Source organism: Balaenoptera ricei, chromosome 16, assembly GCF_028023285.1.
Source record: "Balaenoptera ricei isolate mBalRic1 chromosome 16, mBalRic1.hap2, whole genome shotgun sequence".
In the NCBI taxonomy this organism is placed as follows: domain Eukaryota; kingdom Metazoa; phylum Chordata; class Mammalia; order Artiodactyla; family Balaenopteridae; genus Balaenoptera; species Balaenoptera ricei.
Window position 1 is genome coordinate 86,362,253 of NC_082654.1, and position 18,888 is coordinate 86,381,140.

At 49.0% G+C, this 18,888-nt stretch overlaps 1 protein-coding gene across 1 annotated transcript in view; it reads left to right on the forward strand.

Moving 5' to 3' along the window:
• Window positions 1–14,578, forward strand: part of LOC132350457 (myosin-8-like) — a 106,370-nt gene extending 91,792 nt beyond the window's left edge. The window contains exons 2-11 of the mRNA XM_059899642.1: window positions 6,312–6,346; window positions 8,544–8,591; window positions 8,765–8,889; window positions 9,667–9,975; window positions 10,056–10,259; window positions 11,870–11,995; window positions 12,305–12,478; window positions 12,663–12,767; window positions 13,328–13,423; window positions 14,429–14,578. Coding sequence (XP_059755625.1) covers window positions 6,312–6,346; window positions 8,544–8,591; window positions 8,765–8,889; window positions 9,667–9,975; window positions 10,056–10,259; window positions 11,870–11,995; window positions 12,305–12,478; window positions 12,663–12,767; window positions 13,328–13,423; window positions 14,429–14,578 — 1,372 coding nt within the window. The remainder of the gene's footprint in view (window positions 1–6,311; window positions 6,347–8,543; window positions 8,592–8,764; window positions 8,890–9,666; window positions 9,976–10,055; window positions 10,260–11,869; window positions 11,996–12,304; window positions 12,479–12,662; window positions 12,768–13,327; window positions 13,424–14,428) is intronic.
• The last annotated feature ends 4,310 nt before the right edge of the window (window positions 14,579–18,888 follow it).

Genomic DNA, 18,888 nt, shown 5'->3' on the forward strand with positions numbered 1-18,888 from the left:
AGCTGTCTCAGCGACACTGGTATGTGACAGTCCCCATCTCTCTCCCATCTCAGGTATCTGACAGCCCCCAGCTGTCTCCTCTTCACAGGTGCCTGACAGGCCCCAACTTTCTCCCCATCACAGGTATGTGTCAGGCCCCAACTGTCTCCACATCACAGGTATCTGAAAGACACCAGCTGTCTCCGCATCATATGTATGTGACAGCCCCCAGCTCCTTCCCCATCACAGGTGATAGACAGCCCCTATCTCTTCTCCCATCACAGGTGAGTAACAGTCCCCAGCTCTCTCCCCATCACAGGTATGTGACAGCCCCCAGCTCTCTCCATATCATAGGTGTTTGACAGTCCCCATCTCTCTCCACCTCACAGGTGCGTGACAGCCCCCAACTCTCTCCCCATCACAGGTATGTGACAGCCCCCAATTGTCTCCCCATTATAGGTATGTAATAGAGCCCAGCTGTCTCCACATCACATGTATGTGACAAGCCCAAGGTCTCTCCCCATCACAGGTGTGTGCCGTCCCCAGCTGTCTCCATATAACAGGTGCGTGACAAAGCCCAAGTCTCTCCCCTTCACAGGTGGGTGACAGCCCCCAGCTCTCTCCCCATCACAGGTGAGAGACCGACCCCATCTCTCTCCCCATCACAGGTATGTGACAGCCCCCAGGTGTCTCCACATCATAGGTGCCCGAGAGCCCCCAACTCTCTCCCCATCACAGGTATGTGACACCACACAGCTCTTTCCGCATCACAGGTGCCTGGCAGCCCCCAACTCTCTCTCCATCACAGGTATATGATAGGCCCCAGCTGTCTCCACATCACAGGTATGTGACAGCCAGGACTTGTCTCCGCATCACTTATATGTGTGAGCCCCAGCTCACTTCCCATCACAGGTGTTTGACAGTCCCCATCCATATCCCCTTTACAGGTGTGTGACAGCCCCCAGCTATCTGCCCATCACAGGTGAGTGACAGCCCCCAGCTCTCTCCCCATCACAGGTATGTGACAGCCCCCAGCTTTTTCCGCATCACCGGTGCCTGAAAGCCCCCAACTCTCTCCCCATCACAGGTGTGTAACCGTCCCCAGCTGTCTCCATATCACAGGTGCGTGACAGCCCCAGCTCTCTCCCCATCACAGGTATGTGACAGCCCCCATCTCTCTCCCCATCACAGGTGAGTGACAGTCCCCAGCTCTCTCCCCATCACAGGTGATTGACAGCCCCATCTCTCATCCTATTACAGGTGAGTAACAACCCCCAGCGCTCTCCCCATCACTGGTATGTGACAGCCCCCAGCTGTCTCCACCTCAGAGGTGCGTGACAGCCCCCAACTCTCTCCCCATCCCAGGTATAAGACAGGCTCCAGCTGTCTCCACATCACAGGTATATGACAGCACCCAGCTGTCTCCCCATTATAGGTGACAGCCCCCAGCTGTCTCCACATTACAGGTATGTGACAACCCCAAGCTCTCTCCCCATCACAGGTGTGTGACCTTTCCAAGCTGTCTCCATATCGCAGGTACATGACAACGCCCAGCTCTCTTCCCTTCACAGGTGGGTGACAGCACCCAGCTCTCTCCCCATCCCAGGTGAGTGAGAGCCCCCATGTTTCTCCCCATCACAGGTGCGTGGCAGTCTCCAGCTCTCTCCCCATCACAGGTATGAGACAACCCCCAGCTTTCTCAGCGACTCAGGTATGTGTCAGTCCCCATCTCTCTCCCCATCCCAGGTGAGTTAGAGACCCCATCTTTCTCCCCATCACAGGTGAGTGGCAGCCTCCAGCTCTTTCCCCATCACAGGTATGTGACAACCCCCAGCTGTCTCAGCGACACAGGTATGTGACAGCCCCCAGGTCTCTCCCCATCACAGGTGTTTGACATTCCCCATCTCTTTCCCCATCACAGGTATGTGACAGCCCCCAGCTCCCTCCTCATCACAGGTGATAGACAGCCCCTATCTCTCCTCCCATCACAGGAGAGTAACAGCCCCCAGCTCTCACCCCATCACAGGTATGTGACAGCCCCCAGCTCTCTCCATATCATAGGTGTTTGACAGTCCCCATCTCTCTCCACCTCACAGGTGCGTGACAGCCCCCAACTCTCTCCCCATCACAGGTATGTGACAGCCCCCAGGTGTCTCCACATCATAGGTGCCCGAGAGCCCCCAACTCTCTCCCCATCACAGGTATGTGACAGCCCCCCGCTGTCTCCACCTCAGAGGTGCGTGACAGCCCCCAACTCTCTCCCCATCACACGTATATGACAGGCTCCAGCTGTCTCCACATCACAGGTATATGACAGCACCCAGCTGTCTCCCCATTACAGGTGACAGGCTTCAGCTGTCTCCACATAACAGGTATGTGACAACCCCAAGCTCTCTCCCCATCACAGGTGTGTGACCTTTCCCAGCTGTCTCCATATCACCGGTGCGTGACAACGCCCAGCTCTCTTCCCTTCTCAGGTGGGTGACAGCACCCAGCTCTCTCCTCATCCCAGGTATATGACAGGCTCCAGCTGTCCCCACATCACAGGTATTTGACAGCCCCCAGCTGTCTCCCCATTACAGGTGCCCGACAGCCCCCAACTGTCTCCCCATCACAGGTGTGTGCCATCCCCAGCTGTCTCCACATCACAGGTGCGTGACAAAGCCCAAGTCTCTCCCCTTCACAGGTGGGTGACAGCCCCCAGCTCTCTCCCCATCACAGGTGAGAGACAGACCCCATCTCTCTCCCCATCACAGGCATGTTACAGCCCCCAGGTGTCTCCACATCATAGGTCCCCGAGAGCCCCCAAATCTCTTCCCATCACAGGTATGTGACAGCCCCCAGCTGTTTCCGCATCACAGGTGCCTGGCAGCCCTCAACTCTCTCTCCATCACAGGTATATGATAGGCCCCATCTATCTCCACATCACAGGTATGTGACAGCCAGGACTTGTCTCCGCATCACTTATATGTGTGAGCCCCAGCTCACTTCCCATCACAGGTGTTTGACAGTCCCCATCCATATCCCCTTTGCAGGTGTGTGACAGCCCCCAGCTATCTGCCCATCACAGGTGAGTGACAGCCCCCAACTCTCTCCCCATCACAGGTATGTGACAGCCCCCAGCTTTTTCCGCATCATAGGTGCCTGAAAGCCCCCAACTCTCCCCTTCACAGGTATATGACAGCACCCAGCTGTCTCTCCATTATAGGTGACAGCCCCCAGCTGTCTCCACATAACTGGTATGTGACAACCCCAAGCTCTCTCCCCATCACAGGTGTGTGACGTTTCCCAGCTGTCTCCATATCACAGGTGCGTGACAACGCCCAGCTCTCTTCCCTTCACAGGTGGGTGACAGCACCCAGCTCTCTCCCTATCCCAGGTGAGTGAGAGCCCCCATCTTTCTCCCCATCACAGGTGAGTGGCAGTCTCCAGCTCTCTCCCCATCACAGGTATGTGACAATCCCCAGCTCTCTCAGCGACACAGGTATGTGACAGTCCCCATCTCTCTCCCCCTCCAGGTGAGTTAGAGACCCCCTCTTTCTCCCCATCACAGGTGAGTGGTAGCCTCCAGCTCTCTCCCCATCACAGGTATGTGACAACCCCCAGCTGTCTCCGCATCACAGGTATGTGACAATCTCCATCTGTCTCCTCATCACAGGTGTTTGACATTCCCCATCTCTTTCCCCATCACAGGTGTGTGACAGCCCCCAACTCTCTCCCCATTACAGGTGAGTGACAGCCCCCAGGTCTCTCCCCATGACAGGGGAGGGACAGCCCCCAGCTCCTTCCCCATCATAGGTATGTGACAGACGCCAGCTGTCTCCGCATCACAGGTGCCTGACAGCCCCCAACTCTCTCCCAATCACAGGTATGTGACAGCCCCCAGCTCTCTCCGCATCACAGGAGCCTGACAGCCTCCAAGTCTCTCCCCATCAAAGGTATGTGACAGCCCCCATTTTCTCCACATCACAGGTATGTGACAACCACTAGCTCTCTTCCGATCACAGGTGTTTGAGAGTCCCCATCTCTCTCACCATTAGAGGTGTGTGACAGCCCCCAGCTCTCTCCCCATCACAGGTGAGTGACAGCCCCAAGCTCTCTCCCATCACAGGTGTGCAACTACCCCCAGCTCTCTCCCTATCACAAGTGAGTGACAGCCCCCTGCTTTCTCCCCATCACAGGTATGTGTCAGCCCCCAACTGTCTCCACTTCACAGGTATCTGAAAGACACCAGCTGTCTCCACATCACAGGTATGTGACAGCCCCCAGGTCTCTCCCCATCACAGGTGTTTGACAGTCGTCATCTCTTTCCACATAACAGGTGTGTGACATCCCCCAGCTGTCTCCCCATTACAGGTGAGTGACAGCCCCCAGCTCTCTCCCCATCACAGGTGTGTTACAGCCCCATGGTCTCTCCCCATTACAGGGGAGTGACAGCCCCCAACTCTCTCCCCATCATAGCTATGTGACAGCCGCCATCTGTCTCTGCATCACAGGTGCCTGACAGCCCCCAACTCTCTCTGCATCACAGGTATGTTACAGCACACAGCTGTCTCCACATCACAGGTATGAAACTGCCACCAGCTCTCTCGCCATCACAGGTGAGTGACAGCCCCCAGCTCTCTCCCCATCAGAGGTATTTGACAGCCCCTAGCTGTCACCACATCACAGGTGAAAGCCCCAATATCTCTCCACATCACTTTTTATGTGACAGCACCCAGCTCTGTCCCCATCACAGGTGTTTGACAGTCCCCATCTATTTCCCCGTCACACCTATGTGACCGCCCCCAGCTCTCTCGCCATTATAGATTAGTGACAGCCCCAAGCTCTATCCCCATCACAGGTGTGTGACAGCCCCCAACTCTCTCCCTATCACAGGTGAGTGACCGTCCCCAGCTGTCTCCATACCACAGGTGTGTGACATTCCCAGCTCTCTCCCCATCACACGTATGTGACAGCCCCCATCTCTCTCCCCAGATTGAGACCCCCCATCTCTCTTCCCTTCACGGGTGAGTAACATCCCCCAGCTCTCTCTCCATCACAGGTATGTGACAGCCCCCATCTCTCTCAGCATCAAAGGTATGTGACAGTCCCCATCTTTCTCCCAATCACAGGTGTGTCACAGTCCCCATCTCCCTCCCCATCACAGGTGAGTGACAGCCCCCATCTCTCTCCCCATTACAGGTGAGTGACAGCCCCCGCTCTCTCCACAACACAGGTGAGTACCAGCCCCCAGCTCTCTCCCAATCACACGTATGTGACAGCCCCCATTCTCTCCACATCACAGATATGTGACAGCCCACAGCTGTCTCCCCATCACATGTATGTGACAGCCCGCAGCTGTCTCCGCATCACAGGTGCCTGACAGCCCCCAACTTTCTCCGCATCACATGTATGTGTCTGCCCCCTGCTGTCACCACGTCACAGTTATGTGAAAGGCACCAACTGTCTCCGTATCACAGGTATGTTACAGCCCCCAGGTCTCTCCCCATCACTGGTGTTTGACAGTCCCCAGCTCTCTCCCCATCACAGGTGAGAGACAGCCCCCAACACTCTCCCCATCACAGGTATGTGACAGGCACCAGCTGTCTCCGCATCACAGGTGTTTGACAGTTCCCAAATCTCTGCCCATCACAGGTGTGTGACAGCCCCAGCTCTGTCCCCATCACAGGTGTTTTACAGTCCCCATCTCTCTCACCATCACAGGTGTGTGACAACCCCCAGCTGTCTCCGCATCACAGGTGCGTGACAGCCCCCAACTCTCTCCCCATCACAGGTATATGACAGGCCCCAGCTGTCTCCACATCACAGGTATGTGACTGCCCCCAGCTGTCTCCCCATCATAGGTGACAGGCCCCAGCTGTCTGCACATAACAGTTATGTGACAACCCCAAGGTGTCTTCCCATCACAGGTGTGTGACCTTCCCCGGCTGTCTCCATATCACAGGTGCGTGATAACGCCCAGCTCTCTTCCCTTCACAGGTGGGTGACAGCACCCAGCTCTCTCCCCATCCCAGGTGAGTGAGAGCCCCCATCTCTCTCCCCATTACAGGTGAGTGACAGCCCCCAGGTCCCTCCCCATCACAGGTGAGTGGCAGCCTCCAGCTCTCTCCCCATCATATGTATGTGACAATCACCAGCTGTCTCAGCGACACAGGTATGTGACAGTCCACATCTCTCTCCCCATCACAGGTATCTTACAGCCCCCAGCTGTCTCTGCATCACAGGAGCCTGACAGCCCCCAACTCTCTCCCCATCACAGTTATGTGACAGCCCCCAGCTGTCTCCACATCACAGGAGCCTGACAGCCCCCAACTCTCTCCCCATCACAGGTATGTGACAGCCACCGGCTTTCTCCGCATCAGAGGTGAGTGACAGCCCCCAGCACCCTTCCCAGTCACATGTATGTGACAGCCTCCAGCTCTCTCCCCATCACAGATGATTGACAGCCCCCATCTCTCTCCCCATCACAGGTAAGTGACAGCCCCAATATCTCTCCACATCACTTTTGTGTGACAACCCCCAGCACTCTCCCCATCATAGGTTTGTGACAGCCCCCAGCTCTCTCCCCATCACAGGTGATTGACCGCCCCCATCTCTCTTCCCATTACAGGTGAGTAAAAACCCCCAGCCCTCTCCCCATCACAGGTATATGACCGGCCCCAGCTCTCTCCCCGTCACAGGTATCTGACAGCCCCCAGCTGTCTCCGCATTACAGGAGCCTGACAGCCCCCAACTCTCTCCCCATCACAGGTATGTGACAGCCCCCATTTTCTCCACCTCACAGGTATGTGACAACCACTAACTCTCTTCCCATCACAGGTGATTGAGAGTCCCCATCTCTCTCACCATCAGAGGTGTGTGACAGCCCCCAGCTCTCTCCCCATCACAGGTGAGTGACAGCCCCAAGCTCTCTCCCATCACAGGTGTGCAACTACCCCCAGCTCTCTCCCTATCACAAGTGAGTGACAGCCCCCTGCTTTCTCCCCATCACAGGTATGTGCCAGCCCCCAGTTGTCTCCTCGTCACAGGTGCCTGACAGCCCCCAACTGTCTCCCCATCACAGGTATGTGACAGCCTCCAGCTTTCTCCACATCACAGATATGTGACAGCCCCCAGGTCTCTCCCCATCACAGGTGTGTGACAGCCCCCAGCTCTCTCCCCATTACAGGTGAGTGACAGCCCCCTGCTCTCTCCCCGTCACAGCTGTGTGACATCCCCCAGGTCTCTCCCCATGACAGGGGAGTTACAGCCCCCAACTCTCTCCCCATCACAGTTATGTTACAGCCCCCAGCTGTCTCCACATCACAGGTATGAAACAGCCACCAGCTCTCTCCGCATCACAGGTATGTGACAACCCCCATGTCTCTCCCCATCATAGGTGTTTGACAGTCCCCAGGTCTCTCCCCATCACAGCTGTGTGACAGCCCCCAGCTCTCTCACCATCACAGGTGAGTGACAGCCCCCAGCTGTCTCCCCATCAAAGGTATGTGACAGGCCCCATCTGTCTCCGCGTCAGAGGTCCCTGACAGCCTCCAACTCTCTCCCCATCACAGGTATGTGACAGCCCCCAGCTGTCTCCACATCACAGGTATGTGACAGCCCCCATCTGTCTCCCCATTATAGGTATGTAACAGCCCCCAGCTGTCTCCCCATCACAGGTGTGTGACCGTCCCCATCTGTCTCCATATCACAGGTGTGTGACAGCCCCCAGCCCTCTCCCCTTCTCATTTGGGTGACAGCCCTCAGCTCTCTACCCATCACTGGTATGTGACAACCCCAAGCTGTCTCCATATCACAGGTGCGTGACAGCCCCCAGCTCTCTCCCCATCACAGGTAGGTGGCAGCCCCCATCTCTCTCCCCATCACAGGTGAGTCACAGCCCCCACCTCTCTCCCCATCACAGGTGAGTCACAGCCCCCAGCTGTCTCCCCATCACAGGTATGTGACAGCCCCCAGCTCTCTCTGCACCACAGGTGCCTGACAGCCCCCAACTCTCTCCGCATCACAGGTACGTGACAGCCCCCAACCATCTCCACATCACAGGTATGTGACTGCCCCCAACTGTCTCCCCATCACAGGTATGTCACAGCCCCCAGCTGTCTTCCCGTCACAGGGGTGTGACAGCCCCCAGCTCTCTCCCTATCACAGCTGTGTGACAGCCCCCCTTCTCTTCTGGCCACCACTCCCCCATTTGGCCACAGCCTCCTCCTTCCCGATGCCCCACAAATCCTCACATCTATTCACTTTACCCTGGGACCCAAACTTCCCCAATGTAAGGCATAGTCACAGCCAAGCCTTGTTCTCGAGAACAGAGGGTTCGCTGGGCTGCTAAGCTCCGTGCTCTTCTACAGAACATATCTTCCATGGATTCTGTCTCTACATGGCTTTGTGTCCTTGATCCTGTCACTAGATCCCTTAGGATCTCAGACTGCTGTCCTACAAAACTAGACCAGACCCAATGGCCTCTAAAGCCCCTTCTATTTCTGAGACCATGATTCTGTGTTTTCTCCACAGTAGTCTCCCCCGGTCCTCTCTGTGACCCTTTTGTGTACCGTGTGAAGGTTCAGGGTCATACAGGTGTTCTGTTGTTCCTCCCTCTGCATCTTCAGGTGAGGCCACACACCTGTGTCTTGTCGACACCTCCCCCGAAAGGTTTCCCTGTCTTTGTCCTCTCCTATATGAAGGTCATGAATGAATCACCAATCCCCAAATTCCCTGGCAAATGCCGGTGCTATCAGACAGAGCCTGTGAAAACAGCCTAAATCAAGCTTGTGCTTTGCAGAAGAGATTTCCGACTTAACCATGCAGATTGCGGAAATGAGCAAGAATCTTCAGGAATTGGAGAAGACCAGGAAGCGAGTGCAGCAAGAAAAGTCAGACCTCCAGGCTGCCCTGGAAGAGGTGGAGGCACGTGTCTGAGATGTGAAAGAGGGCGGGGCGCTGAGGAAGGGGACTAGACCACCCCCAGGGGCCCTTCCTGCAGGAGGCACTGGGGCTCCAATGGGAAGAATCCAGCCCCACCCCCGCCCTGGGGGGGGACCAGCTGCTCTCTGCTGCCTCGCCTCATGAGTGTTTCTAGTCCATCGTATTTCTCCTATTGAATAAATAAACTTGTTCATTATGTCCTCAACGTCTTCCTCTCAGAAAGCAAGAACTCAATCACCAAACATCCTGAGAGCCAGCTCAGAATCCCTTAGTTTTAACAGAGAGTTATACACGGTCATCTTTGGCTGCTGGGAATTCTGTGTGGTCCAAAGAGTGCAGGATCCTGATGCAATCCCCAGCTGTGGCCAGTGAGGGGCGGATGCTTAAGAGGGTCTAGGGAAATTTGCACTATGCAGGATAACAGGAGAGCAATTCCTCTGTCTTTCTCTGTCTTTTTTGAGCAGAGGTTGGCTCCTGACTTATGGTCAGTATTTAAAAAGACACAGTAATCAAAATTTTTATTAATTGAAAACGATGCTCTGTCCTTCTCAAGACATAAGATTGTTAACAACAAAGCTTCAGTTCTAGTTTCATTACTAGTAACTATTTGGGAGCAAACTGTTTGACCTTTTTGAGTACTGTTCTATTTATTTGTAAAATGAGCCTAATAATACCCTTTTTATCCTAATGGGAATGAAAAACCTCATTCAAGAAGGTGGCTGCCCCCGGCAATCCCAATCACTCCTTTACTTTTATCAGGGTTCCTTGAAGCATGAAGAGGGCAAGATTTTGCGTGTCCAGCTAGAGTTGAACCAGCTGAAATCTGAGCTTCACCGCAAGATCACTGAGAAGGAAGAAGAAATCCAGCAGCTGAAAAGAAAGAGCCAGCGGGCAGCAAAGGCCATGCAAAGCGTGCTGGATGCTGAGATCTGGAGCCGGAATGTTGCTCTGAGGCTGAAGAAGAAGATGGAGAGAGACCTCAGTGAGATGGAGATTCAGCTGGGCCACTCCAACCGCCAGGTGGCAGAGACCCAGAAACACCTGTGCTCAGTCCAGAGCCAGCTCAAGGTGAGTGCACGGCCCCTGGAGGACCTGGCGGGACCTCAGCCTGCCCTGGGCTCCGGTCTCACCACTGGTTTCTCGTGAACGACTCCCAGCTGCATCTGGATGACGCCCTGAGGAGCAGCGAGGACCTCAAGGAGCAGCTGGCCCTCGTGGAGTGCAGGAATGGCCTCTCGCTGGAGGAGCCGGAGGAGAGGAAGGTGGCCCTGGCACGGACGGAGCGCACCCGCAAGCTGGAGGAGCACGAGCTGCTGGAGGCCAGCGACCGCGTGCAGCTCCTTCACTCCCACGTGTGTCCGTCCTCACTCCACTCTGGGTCCACCCTGGAGGCAGGCAGGACCCAGGCTTGATGGAGAGGAGTTCCCACCGCTCCTTCCAGGCTAGTGGTCAAGACAAACTTTCATTAGGCCTAGTTCTTGGAATAACTTGGTCTCTAGATGGACAGATTGCTGAGCTTTCTTTTATCTGAAGATAAAAGATCATGGGGAAATCAGAGCAAGGCATGACAAATTATTGCATAAAAGGGCTGGAAAAGGCTTCACAGAGGCAGTAACATTTAAGCTGCAAGCTTAGAAAATTAGGATTGTCTTTTGAAATAATTACTTTTAGGAAAGTTCAAGAATTCCTTGTTTCATTTCTTATTTTTTTGGACCACACCACATGGCATACGGGATCTTAGTTCCCCAACCAGAGATTGAACCTGCGCCCTGCGCGGTGGAAACACAAAGCCCTAATCACTGGACTGCCAGGGAATTCCCCCAAAATTCCTTGCTTTAAAAACTATTTTTTGAATTAGCCAAAAAACTAGAAAAATACCAACCATATTGTTAGCATTTTGGGATCTCCTATTCTAGGCTCTTGTTTCTATACATAAATATGATATTTTTCGTAAACGTGATCAATCCTTTTGCAACTTTTTTTCATTTAACAACGTGTTGTGAACATATTTCTATATTTTAAAATAGTTTTCTATGATACAGTTTTTTAATGGCAGAAAAGCAGTCCATTTTAGTTGTGTATTATGGCACATTTACTTAATCAGTCTTCTACGGTTGGATATTTTTAGACTGTTCCCAATAAAAATTTTTATGATTAGAAGATTGTATGACTAACTTCTTCATAACTAAATTTTCACATATATCCATGATTACTATTTCCTTAATATTCCTAAAAGTAAGTAAATTCCTGGAAGTATATATTCATGGTCAAAACAGCAAAGACATTTTTGATATGTTGTAAATTGGTCTTTAACAAAGTTGTCCCAATTTTTACTCCCATGGGGAAAATAAGTGAGAGTGCTTAGCTATTATTATTTTTTTAATCTTCACCGATTTTATGGTTGAAAATGCCTCATTTTAAAAATTCTTATTTCTTTGATTACTAATGAGGTGGAACATTTTGTCGTATTTGTTGGCTATTTGTATTTCTTCTGGTGTGTCTTAGCTATTTGTACTTTTGCCCTTTTTTCGTAATGATTTGTCTTTTTTACATATTAAGGAAGGAACTATTTTTTCAGTAATGCACATTGCAAATGTTTCCTCGTTTGTCATCATCCTAACAACTCTGTACAATGTTTTGATCATGAGAATTATTTTTCATTTCACATAGTTATGTCAACCATTTCCTTGTTCCAGCACCTTTAACTAAATAATTTATCCTTCCTCAAATATTTGAATGTCCACATTTATCATTTACTCAATTCTTTTATGTACAATTCTCGGGCCTGTTTTGGGATATCTGTCTATCAAATAGGAAAGTCTTTTTAATTTTTTTCACCTGTGTGAAAAATAAGAAATGGAACGTTCTCGAGCTTGACTTCTTTCCCCACCCAACCCTCTCCCTTCCAATCGTTGTAAGTGCCCAAATGTAGCCCGAACCTCTTATCTAATTTTTCTTGTAGAACACGTGCCTGATAAATACCAAGAAAAAACTGGAAGCCGACATAGCCCAATGCCAGGCAGAGGTGGAGAAGTCTATCCAGGAGTCCAAAAATGCAGAGGAGAAGGCCAAGAAGGATGTCACGGATGTGCGCTCCATTCTTTCTTATCAGAGATGCTGTCTGGAGATAAGAAAGGGGCTTCTACGCCGCCCCTTTGGGACCTGCAAGTAGGTTTCCTCTCCTCACCCCTGCATTCAGTCAGTGGTGGCTTCCCGGAGAGACGGAAGGAGACGGAGCCTCAGCAGAGGCAAAGTGGGAGGGGAACCATGCAGCATCAGTGGTGGCTGCGGCAAGGAGGAAAGCATCAGCGTGCCTAGTACCAGCCTCACAGCACCCTCCGTGTGCCCGCATAGGAGGGGTGGGTGGCCCACTGATGCCTCTTGTGAACTTAACCAGGCGACCATGATGACCGAGGAGCTGACAGAGATGGAGCAGGACACCAGCGCCCACCTGGAGCGGACGAAGAAGAACCTGGAGCAGACGGTGAAGGACCTGCAGCACCGCCTGGACGAGGCTGAGCAGCTGGCCCTGAAGGGTGGCAAGAAGCACATCCAGAAGCTGGAGGCCAGGGTGGGTCTCTCAATCTCTCTGAATCCGGAAAGTGAAAACGGCACTCCCCGATCCTTCTCTCTTCTTGTATATTGACTCCCATCCTTATCCTGTGGCTGGGGACAGCCACCCAATATCGTCAGTAGGTCCTGAGTTAATTAACATCCCCCAAGACTGACTATATAAGTATCTTTCTTGATTGTAGGTACGTGAGCTTGAAGGAGAGGTTGAAAGTGAGCAGAAACGTAATACTGAGGCTGTTAAAGGTTTGCGGAAACATGAGAGAAGAGTAAAGGAACTCACCTACCAGGTAAGGGGAAGAGCTTTCTAGAATATCCAGACTTCCTGCACAAAGGGAAATTGAAAACCTGGTGACTATGTGGTACTCACAAATAGCTACATGTTAACTCGATATACATAAGGGGCAAATGACACAATCACCTATCACAGACCCTTTCCTAAGCTAGGAAAATCAGGAAGGCCTTTAGAAAATCATGTAAGTGAGGAAAGAATACAGGTTTCAAAGACAGATAAACTGGTATTAGTCCTAGTTTGGCCTCTTACTTTTTAAACTCGGATAGGTTACCTAACACTCTCAACCTTAATTCATCACCTGTAAAATAGAATAAAAACATCTACTCACCAGAGTAGGGAGGTAAGGATTAGAGACATGTATAACTCTCCAATATAGTGCCTGCACACAGTGGACATTTAACAAGAGTGGCTACTGTTAATACTATGAAGGAAGCCTCAGAGTTGACCACATTTACCCCAGGCCCACCTGCCATCATATCAAAGTGATTTACTTCACCACCTGTAGTCGGTTTATTTTGTTGGATTCAATGCAGACCATTTTTTTCAAACTTCCAGACTGAGGAAGACCGCAAGAATGTTCTCAGGCTGCAAGACCTGGTAGATAAATTACAGGCAAAGGTGAAATCATACAAAAGACAAGCTGAGGAGGCTGTAAGTATCTTTAAGCCCTTGAGGGAAGAAGAAAACGTCTTTGGGGGTAGAAAGTATATTAAGAGAATGTGTTAATGAGAAAGAAAGAGACCAAGTAAGAATATGTCATTCTTATTTTAAGAGAGATGATATAAATATGAATTTTCCCCCAAATCCTAATTATAGAATAAGACCTCAAGACGAGATATTTTTATTATTAAGCAATTTGTAGGGGTTGGGGGAAAAAAAGAAAATTCCAAATAACCCACCTTACTTGATAGCTGCAAAGAATATCCAGCAGAAAATCTAACACCATGATAAATATTCCTCTCCCTCTAGAAATGCACAAAATCAATTGTTCCCAAAAGCCAAACAGAAATCTTTTACCCCAGCTGACTCCTTCCCTCACTACCACTGTCATCAGCAGGGACTTATCCCTGCACATTCGCTGTAGCAAATTAGGATGTGTTGGGAGATTCTCCAGCTTCACTTTTCCTGGTTGTTCCCCACTCTTCCAGACACAATGTAGTGGGTAAGAGGTAAGAAAAGGGAACACGAAAGGGAGAGGCACGAATGGTAGTAAGTGCAACCAACAAAGGGCATACTTTCTTCCTATCCCCATCCCCCCACCCGCAGCATCTCTGTATACCAGAGTCAAAATATATGGCAAAAACACTTCAACTGGGATTTTCCCAAAGTTAGAATTTGACCTTACATTTACTGTCTAACCTCTGTGAGCGAGCGCACGTGGGTCTCTTCCTCCTTTCCACTCAGTCCATACATCGTAAATAGACTGCACGTATACATGGGTTTGACATAATGAGCTCGTCTCTTCCATTTCAAAACTATTTCTTCTTTCATTCTTTAGAGTAAAAAATGTAACTGAAGTTACAAGTTCTGTCTGGATTTGAAATCCGATATGACAAACAAACCGTAAGAAGGAAATATCTGAGTTGAGGAAATAATCCTGTTTGTGACAAGTGCAATGAGAACCACAAAGTCTAACTCTCACAACTTTATTCTTAGGAGGAACAATCCAATGCTAATCTTGCCAAATTCCGCAAGCTCCAGCACGAGCTGGAGGAGGCCGAGGAAGGGGCTGACATTGCCGAGTCCCAGGTCAACAAGCTGCGGGTGAAGAGCCGGGAGATTCACACACAAGTCGGTGCAGAGTGAACACATCTGCCTGATGCTGCCAAGGGGCTGAAGAAATGCACAAAATGTGCCATTTTGGGTCACTTGCTTTGTGATGTTTTTCTCCTCATGTTGAATAAATAAAAACTACAGTGAACTGATAAACTGAACCAGACTCATTTACTTCCAAAATTACTTATTCTCAAACACAGTTCTCACCTAGCTATTATTATTCTAACATTATATATGGCTTTGTGGAACATTCAATATCTGTACCTCCCTCACCACCCCGCATCCCCTTTCCCATCTCCAGCTCCACCACACACCCACACACACAATTATCTTTTACTGGACTTAATTTTATTAAGTCTCTCTAGACTGTTACAAATGACTAAGGAAACCACTCACTGAGGTTACGCCTTCAGACAGGACACACTCATGCACCCACTCCACAGGTGGTTACTGAGCATCTACTATGCGCCGGGCCCTGCTCTCAGTACTATGGGAATAGCAGTGAACAAAGCATAGTTCCCTCCCTCTGGGAACTTATATTCTGCAAGGAAAGAAAGGCAGTCAACAAATAAGAAGCTGTGTCTACTATATTTAAAATAGATAATCAACAAGAACCTAGTGTATAGCACAGGGAACTCGGCTCAGTATTCTGTAATAACCTAAACGGGAAAAGAATTTGAAAAAGAATGGATACTTGTATGGGTATAAGTGAATCACTCTGCTGTACACCTGTAACTAACACATCATTGTTAATCAACTACACTCCAACATAAAATTTTTGTAAAAAGATCTACAAAAAAAATAAGAAGCTGCGTAATGTGTCAGGTAAGTGCTCATGAGAAATAAAAAAAGTGAGAGGGAGGCAGTTAGTACTATGTAGAGAGGAGTCAAGCAAGGCCTCTCTAAGAAAAACACATTTGAGCTGAGACCTGAAGGAAGCAAGAGTATTCCAGGCAGAGGGAACAAAAGAAAATGCAAAGGCCCTGAGGCAGGGGCAGTTTGGCATGGCCCAGGGACAGGAAGGAGGCCAGCAGGGCTAGAGGAGAATGAGCAAGATAGTCACGGCATAAGAGAGGAACCTGGGACCCCAGGGATCATGTAGGGCTTCAGGGCCACCTGAGGACTTTTCTCTTCACTCAGAGTGAGATGGGAAGTCTTTGGAGTGTTTTGAGCAGAGGAGTGATATTAACACACATTCTAAAAGAATCACTCTGGGGACTTCCCTGGTGGCGCAGTGGTTGAGAATCTGCCTGCCAATGCAGGGGACACGGGTTCGAGCCCTGGTCCTGGAAGATCCCACATGCCGCGGAGCAACTAAGCCCATGCACCACAACTACTAAGCCTGTGCTCTAGAGCCTGCAAGCCACAACTACTGAGCCCGCATGCTGCAACTACTGAAGCCCTCATACCTAGAGCCCGTGCTCTGCAACAAGAGAAGCCACAGCAATGAGAAGCCTCTGCACAGCAAGGGAGAGTAGCCCCCTCTCGCCGCAACTAGAGAAAGCCCGTGCGCAGCAAAGAAGACCCAACACAGCCAAAATGAATAAATAAATAAGTCTTTAAAAAAAAAAAAAAGAATCACTCTGCTGCATTGAGAATACACTGAAGGGGGCAGAGGTCGAAACTGTGAGACCAGTTAGGAGCCTACTGCAAAATAAAAGATAAAAAATGACAGTGGCTTAGACCAGAGAGATAGGCACTGGGAGATGACGAGAAGCAGATGGATTCTAGATGTACTGTGAAGGTAGCGCACATAGGGTTTTCTGACAGATTGGATGGATGAGTGGGTGAGAGAGAGAGAGAGAAAGGACTTATGAAAAGAGGAAGAATAAAACAAGATAGATTTAGTGCAGTATAAACATGAGGAGTTTGGTATCTAGAAAGAGAGAAAGCAGTAGAACAAAAATGCAATCTAGACAAAAATTGTACTTTATGCACTCCTGTCCCTCTTCCACCTTCTACCATCCACACTCACTTGCCTCCCAACCCCTATCAGCCTCACTCCTTTACAGTATAAACTGCACAGGCCTCAATCGCAAAAATGTCTAAAATTAATAACAGTTTAAAACAAAAAAATTCAAAATACTCTCCTAAATTAAATTTTGGATCAAAGAGGAAACCAAAAGTAGAATCACAAAAACTTGTAGAAGTAAACATAAGAGTAAATCTTTGTGACCTTGGTTTACACAAAGATTTCTTAGATGCCAACACCAAAAGCACAAGCCATGAGAGAAAAAATTGATAAACTGGATTTCATCAAAATTCAGTTTCTGCACTTTGAAAAACACTGTTAAACAGAATGAAAGGACAAGCCACCGACTGAGAAAAAGTATTTGCAAATTATACCCCTGATAAAGGACTTGTGTCTAGAATACATACAGAAATCTATATCTTCACTAAAAAGAAAACAAATCACCCAATTTTTAAAGAGCCAAAAGATTTAAACAAACATTTCACCAAAGAAGATATACACAGAGCACATGAAAAATGCTCATCATGAATCATTAGGGGACTAATAATTAAAACATAATGAGATATCACAACACACCTATTACAATGACTAAAAGTCCAAGTGTTGGCCAAGAGGTGGAGGTACTGGACCTCTCACACCAGCTAGTGGTCATGTAAAACAGCATAACCATTTTGGAAACTAGTTTGGCAGCCTCTTAAAAAGTTAATAAATTACCCATTTGTTCCAGTCGTTCCACTTCTAGGTATTTACTCAAGAGAAATGAAAACGTATGTCCACACAAATATTCACAGCATATTTATCTGTAATAGCCCCAAACTGAAAACCACCCAAATGGCCATTAACAGGTGAATGGATAAACACATTGTGGTAAATCCATATAATGTAATACTACAAAATGATAAAAAATAAACTATTGGGCTTCCCTGGTGGCGCAGTGGTTAAGAATCCGCCTGCCAATGTAGGGGACACGGGTTCGAGCCCTGGTCCAGGAAGATCCCACATGCCGTGGAGCAACTAAGTCCATGCACCACAACTACTGAGCCTGCGCTCTAGAGCCCGAGAGCCACAACTACTGAAGCCCACGCACCTAGAGCCCGTGCTCCACAACAAGAGAAGCCACCGCAATAAGAAGCCCGCACACCGCAACGAAGAGTAGCCTCAGCTCGCCGCAACCAGAGAAAAGCCCGGCCGCGGCAACGAAGACCAAATGCAGCCAGAAACAATAAATAAATAAAATAATAAAATAAATAATTTTTTTTAAAAAAAATGATAAAAATAAACTATTAACACACACAAAAACATGGATGGATCTCAAAATAATAATGCTGATGGAAAGTAGCCAGACCAAAAAAGTGTAGACTCTATTATTCCATTTATATAAAATTCTAGGGGAAAAAAATGAATCTATAGTGACTGAAAGCTGACTAGTGGTTGCCTAGGGATAGAGAGGCAGGATTTATGGGAGGCACAGAAGGACAGTAGGATGTATTACAAAGGACCAGGAGGAAACTTTGCGGGTGATGGACATGTTCATTATCTTGATTCAGATGATGGTGTCACAGTGTCTACATATGTCGAGACTCTTTAAATATGTACAGTTCGTTATACATCAATTATATCCCCATAAAGCTGTTAAAATTTTTCATTGGGGGAAATACTACAATTATAGTGCTTTGGGAAAATAATAATTAGGATACTGTATGTCCAACTTTAAAGCCAGAGTTATAATTTTTGATAGGAATTACATTAAATCTATTTACCAGTTTGGGGAAAATTAGCTTACTATATTGATTCTTCCAATTCGTGAATAAAGTATGTTTTTCCATTTATTCAGATCGTCTTCAATTTCTGTCTTCCTTGTTTTACAGTTTCCAGCATACAAGTCCTGTACATGTTTTGTTAGATTTACACCTAAATTCTTTTTCTTTCTTTTTGTTTTTAAGTAATTGTAAATTGCATTGTACTTCTTGTTTTTTTTTTTTTTTTTTTTTTTTGGCTGCATTGGGCCTTTGTTGCTGCACGCAGGCTTTCTCTAGTTGCAGCGAGCGGGGGCTGCTCTTCATTGCGATGCGCAGGCTTCTCACTGCGGTGGCTTCTCTTGTTGTGGAGCACGGGCTCTAGGCACACGGGCTTCAGTAGTTGTGGCTCTCGGGCTCTAGAGCATAGGCTCAGTTGTTGTGGTGCACGACCTGAGTTGCTCCATGGCGTGTGGGATCTTCCCGGACCAGGGATCAAACCTGTGTCCCCTGCATTGGCCAGCAGATTTTTAACCACTGCGCCACCAGGGAAGTCCCTGTATTTCTAATTTTGGTGTCCACATGTTCACTGCTAGCATACAGCCTAAAGAAATACAACTGATTTTTGTATG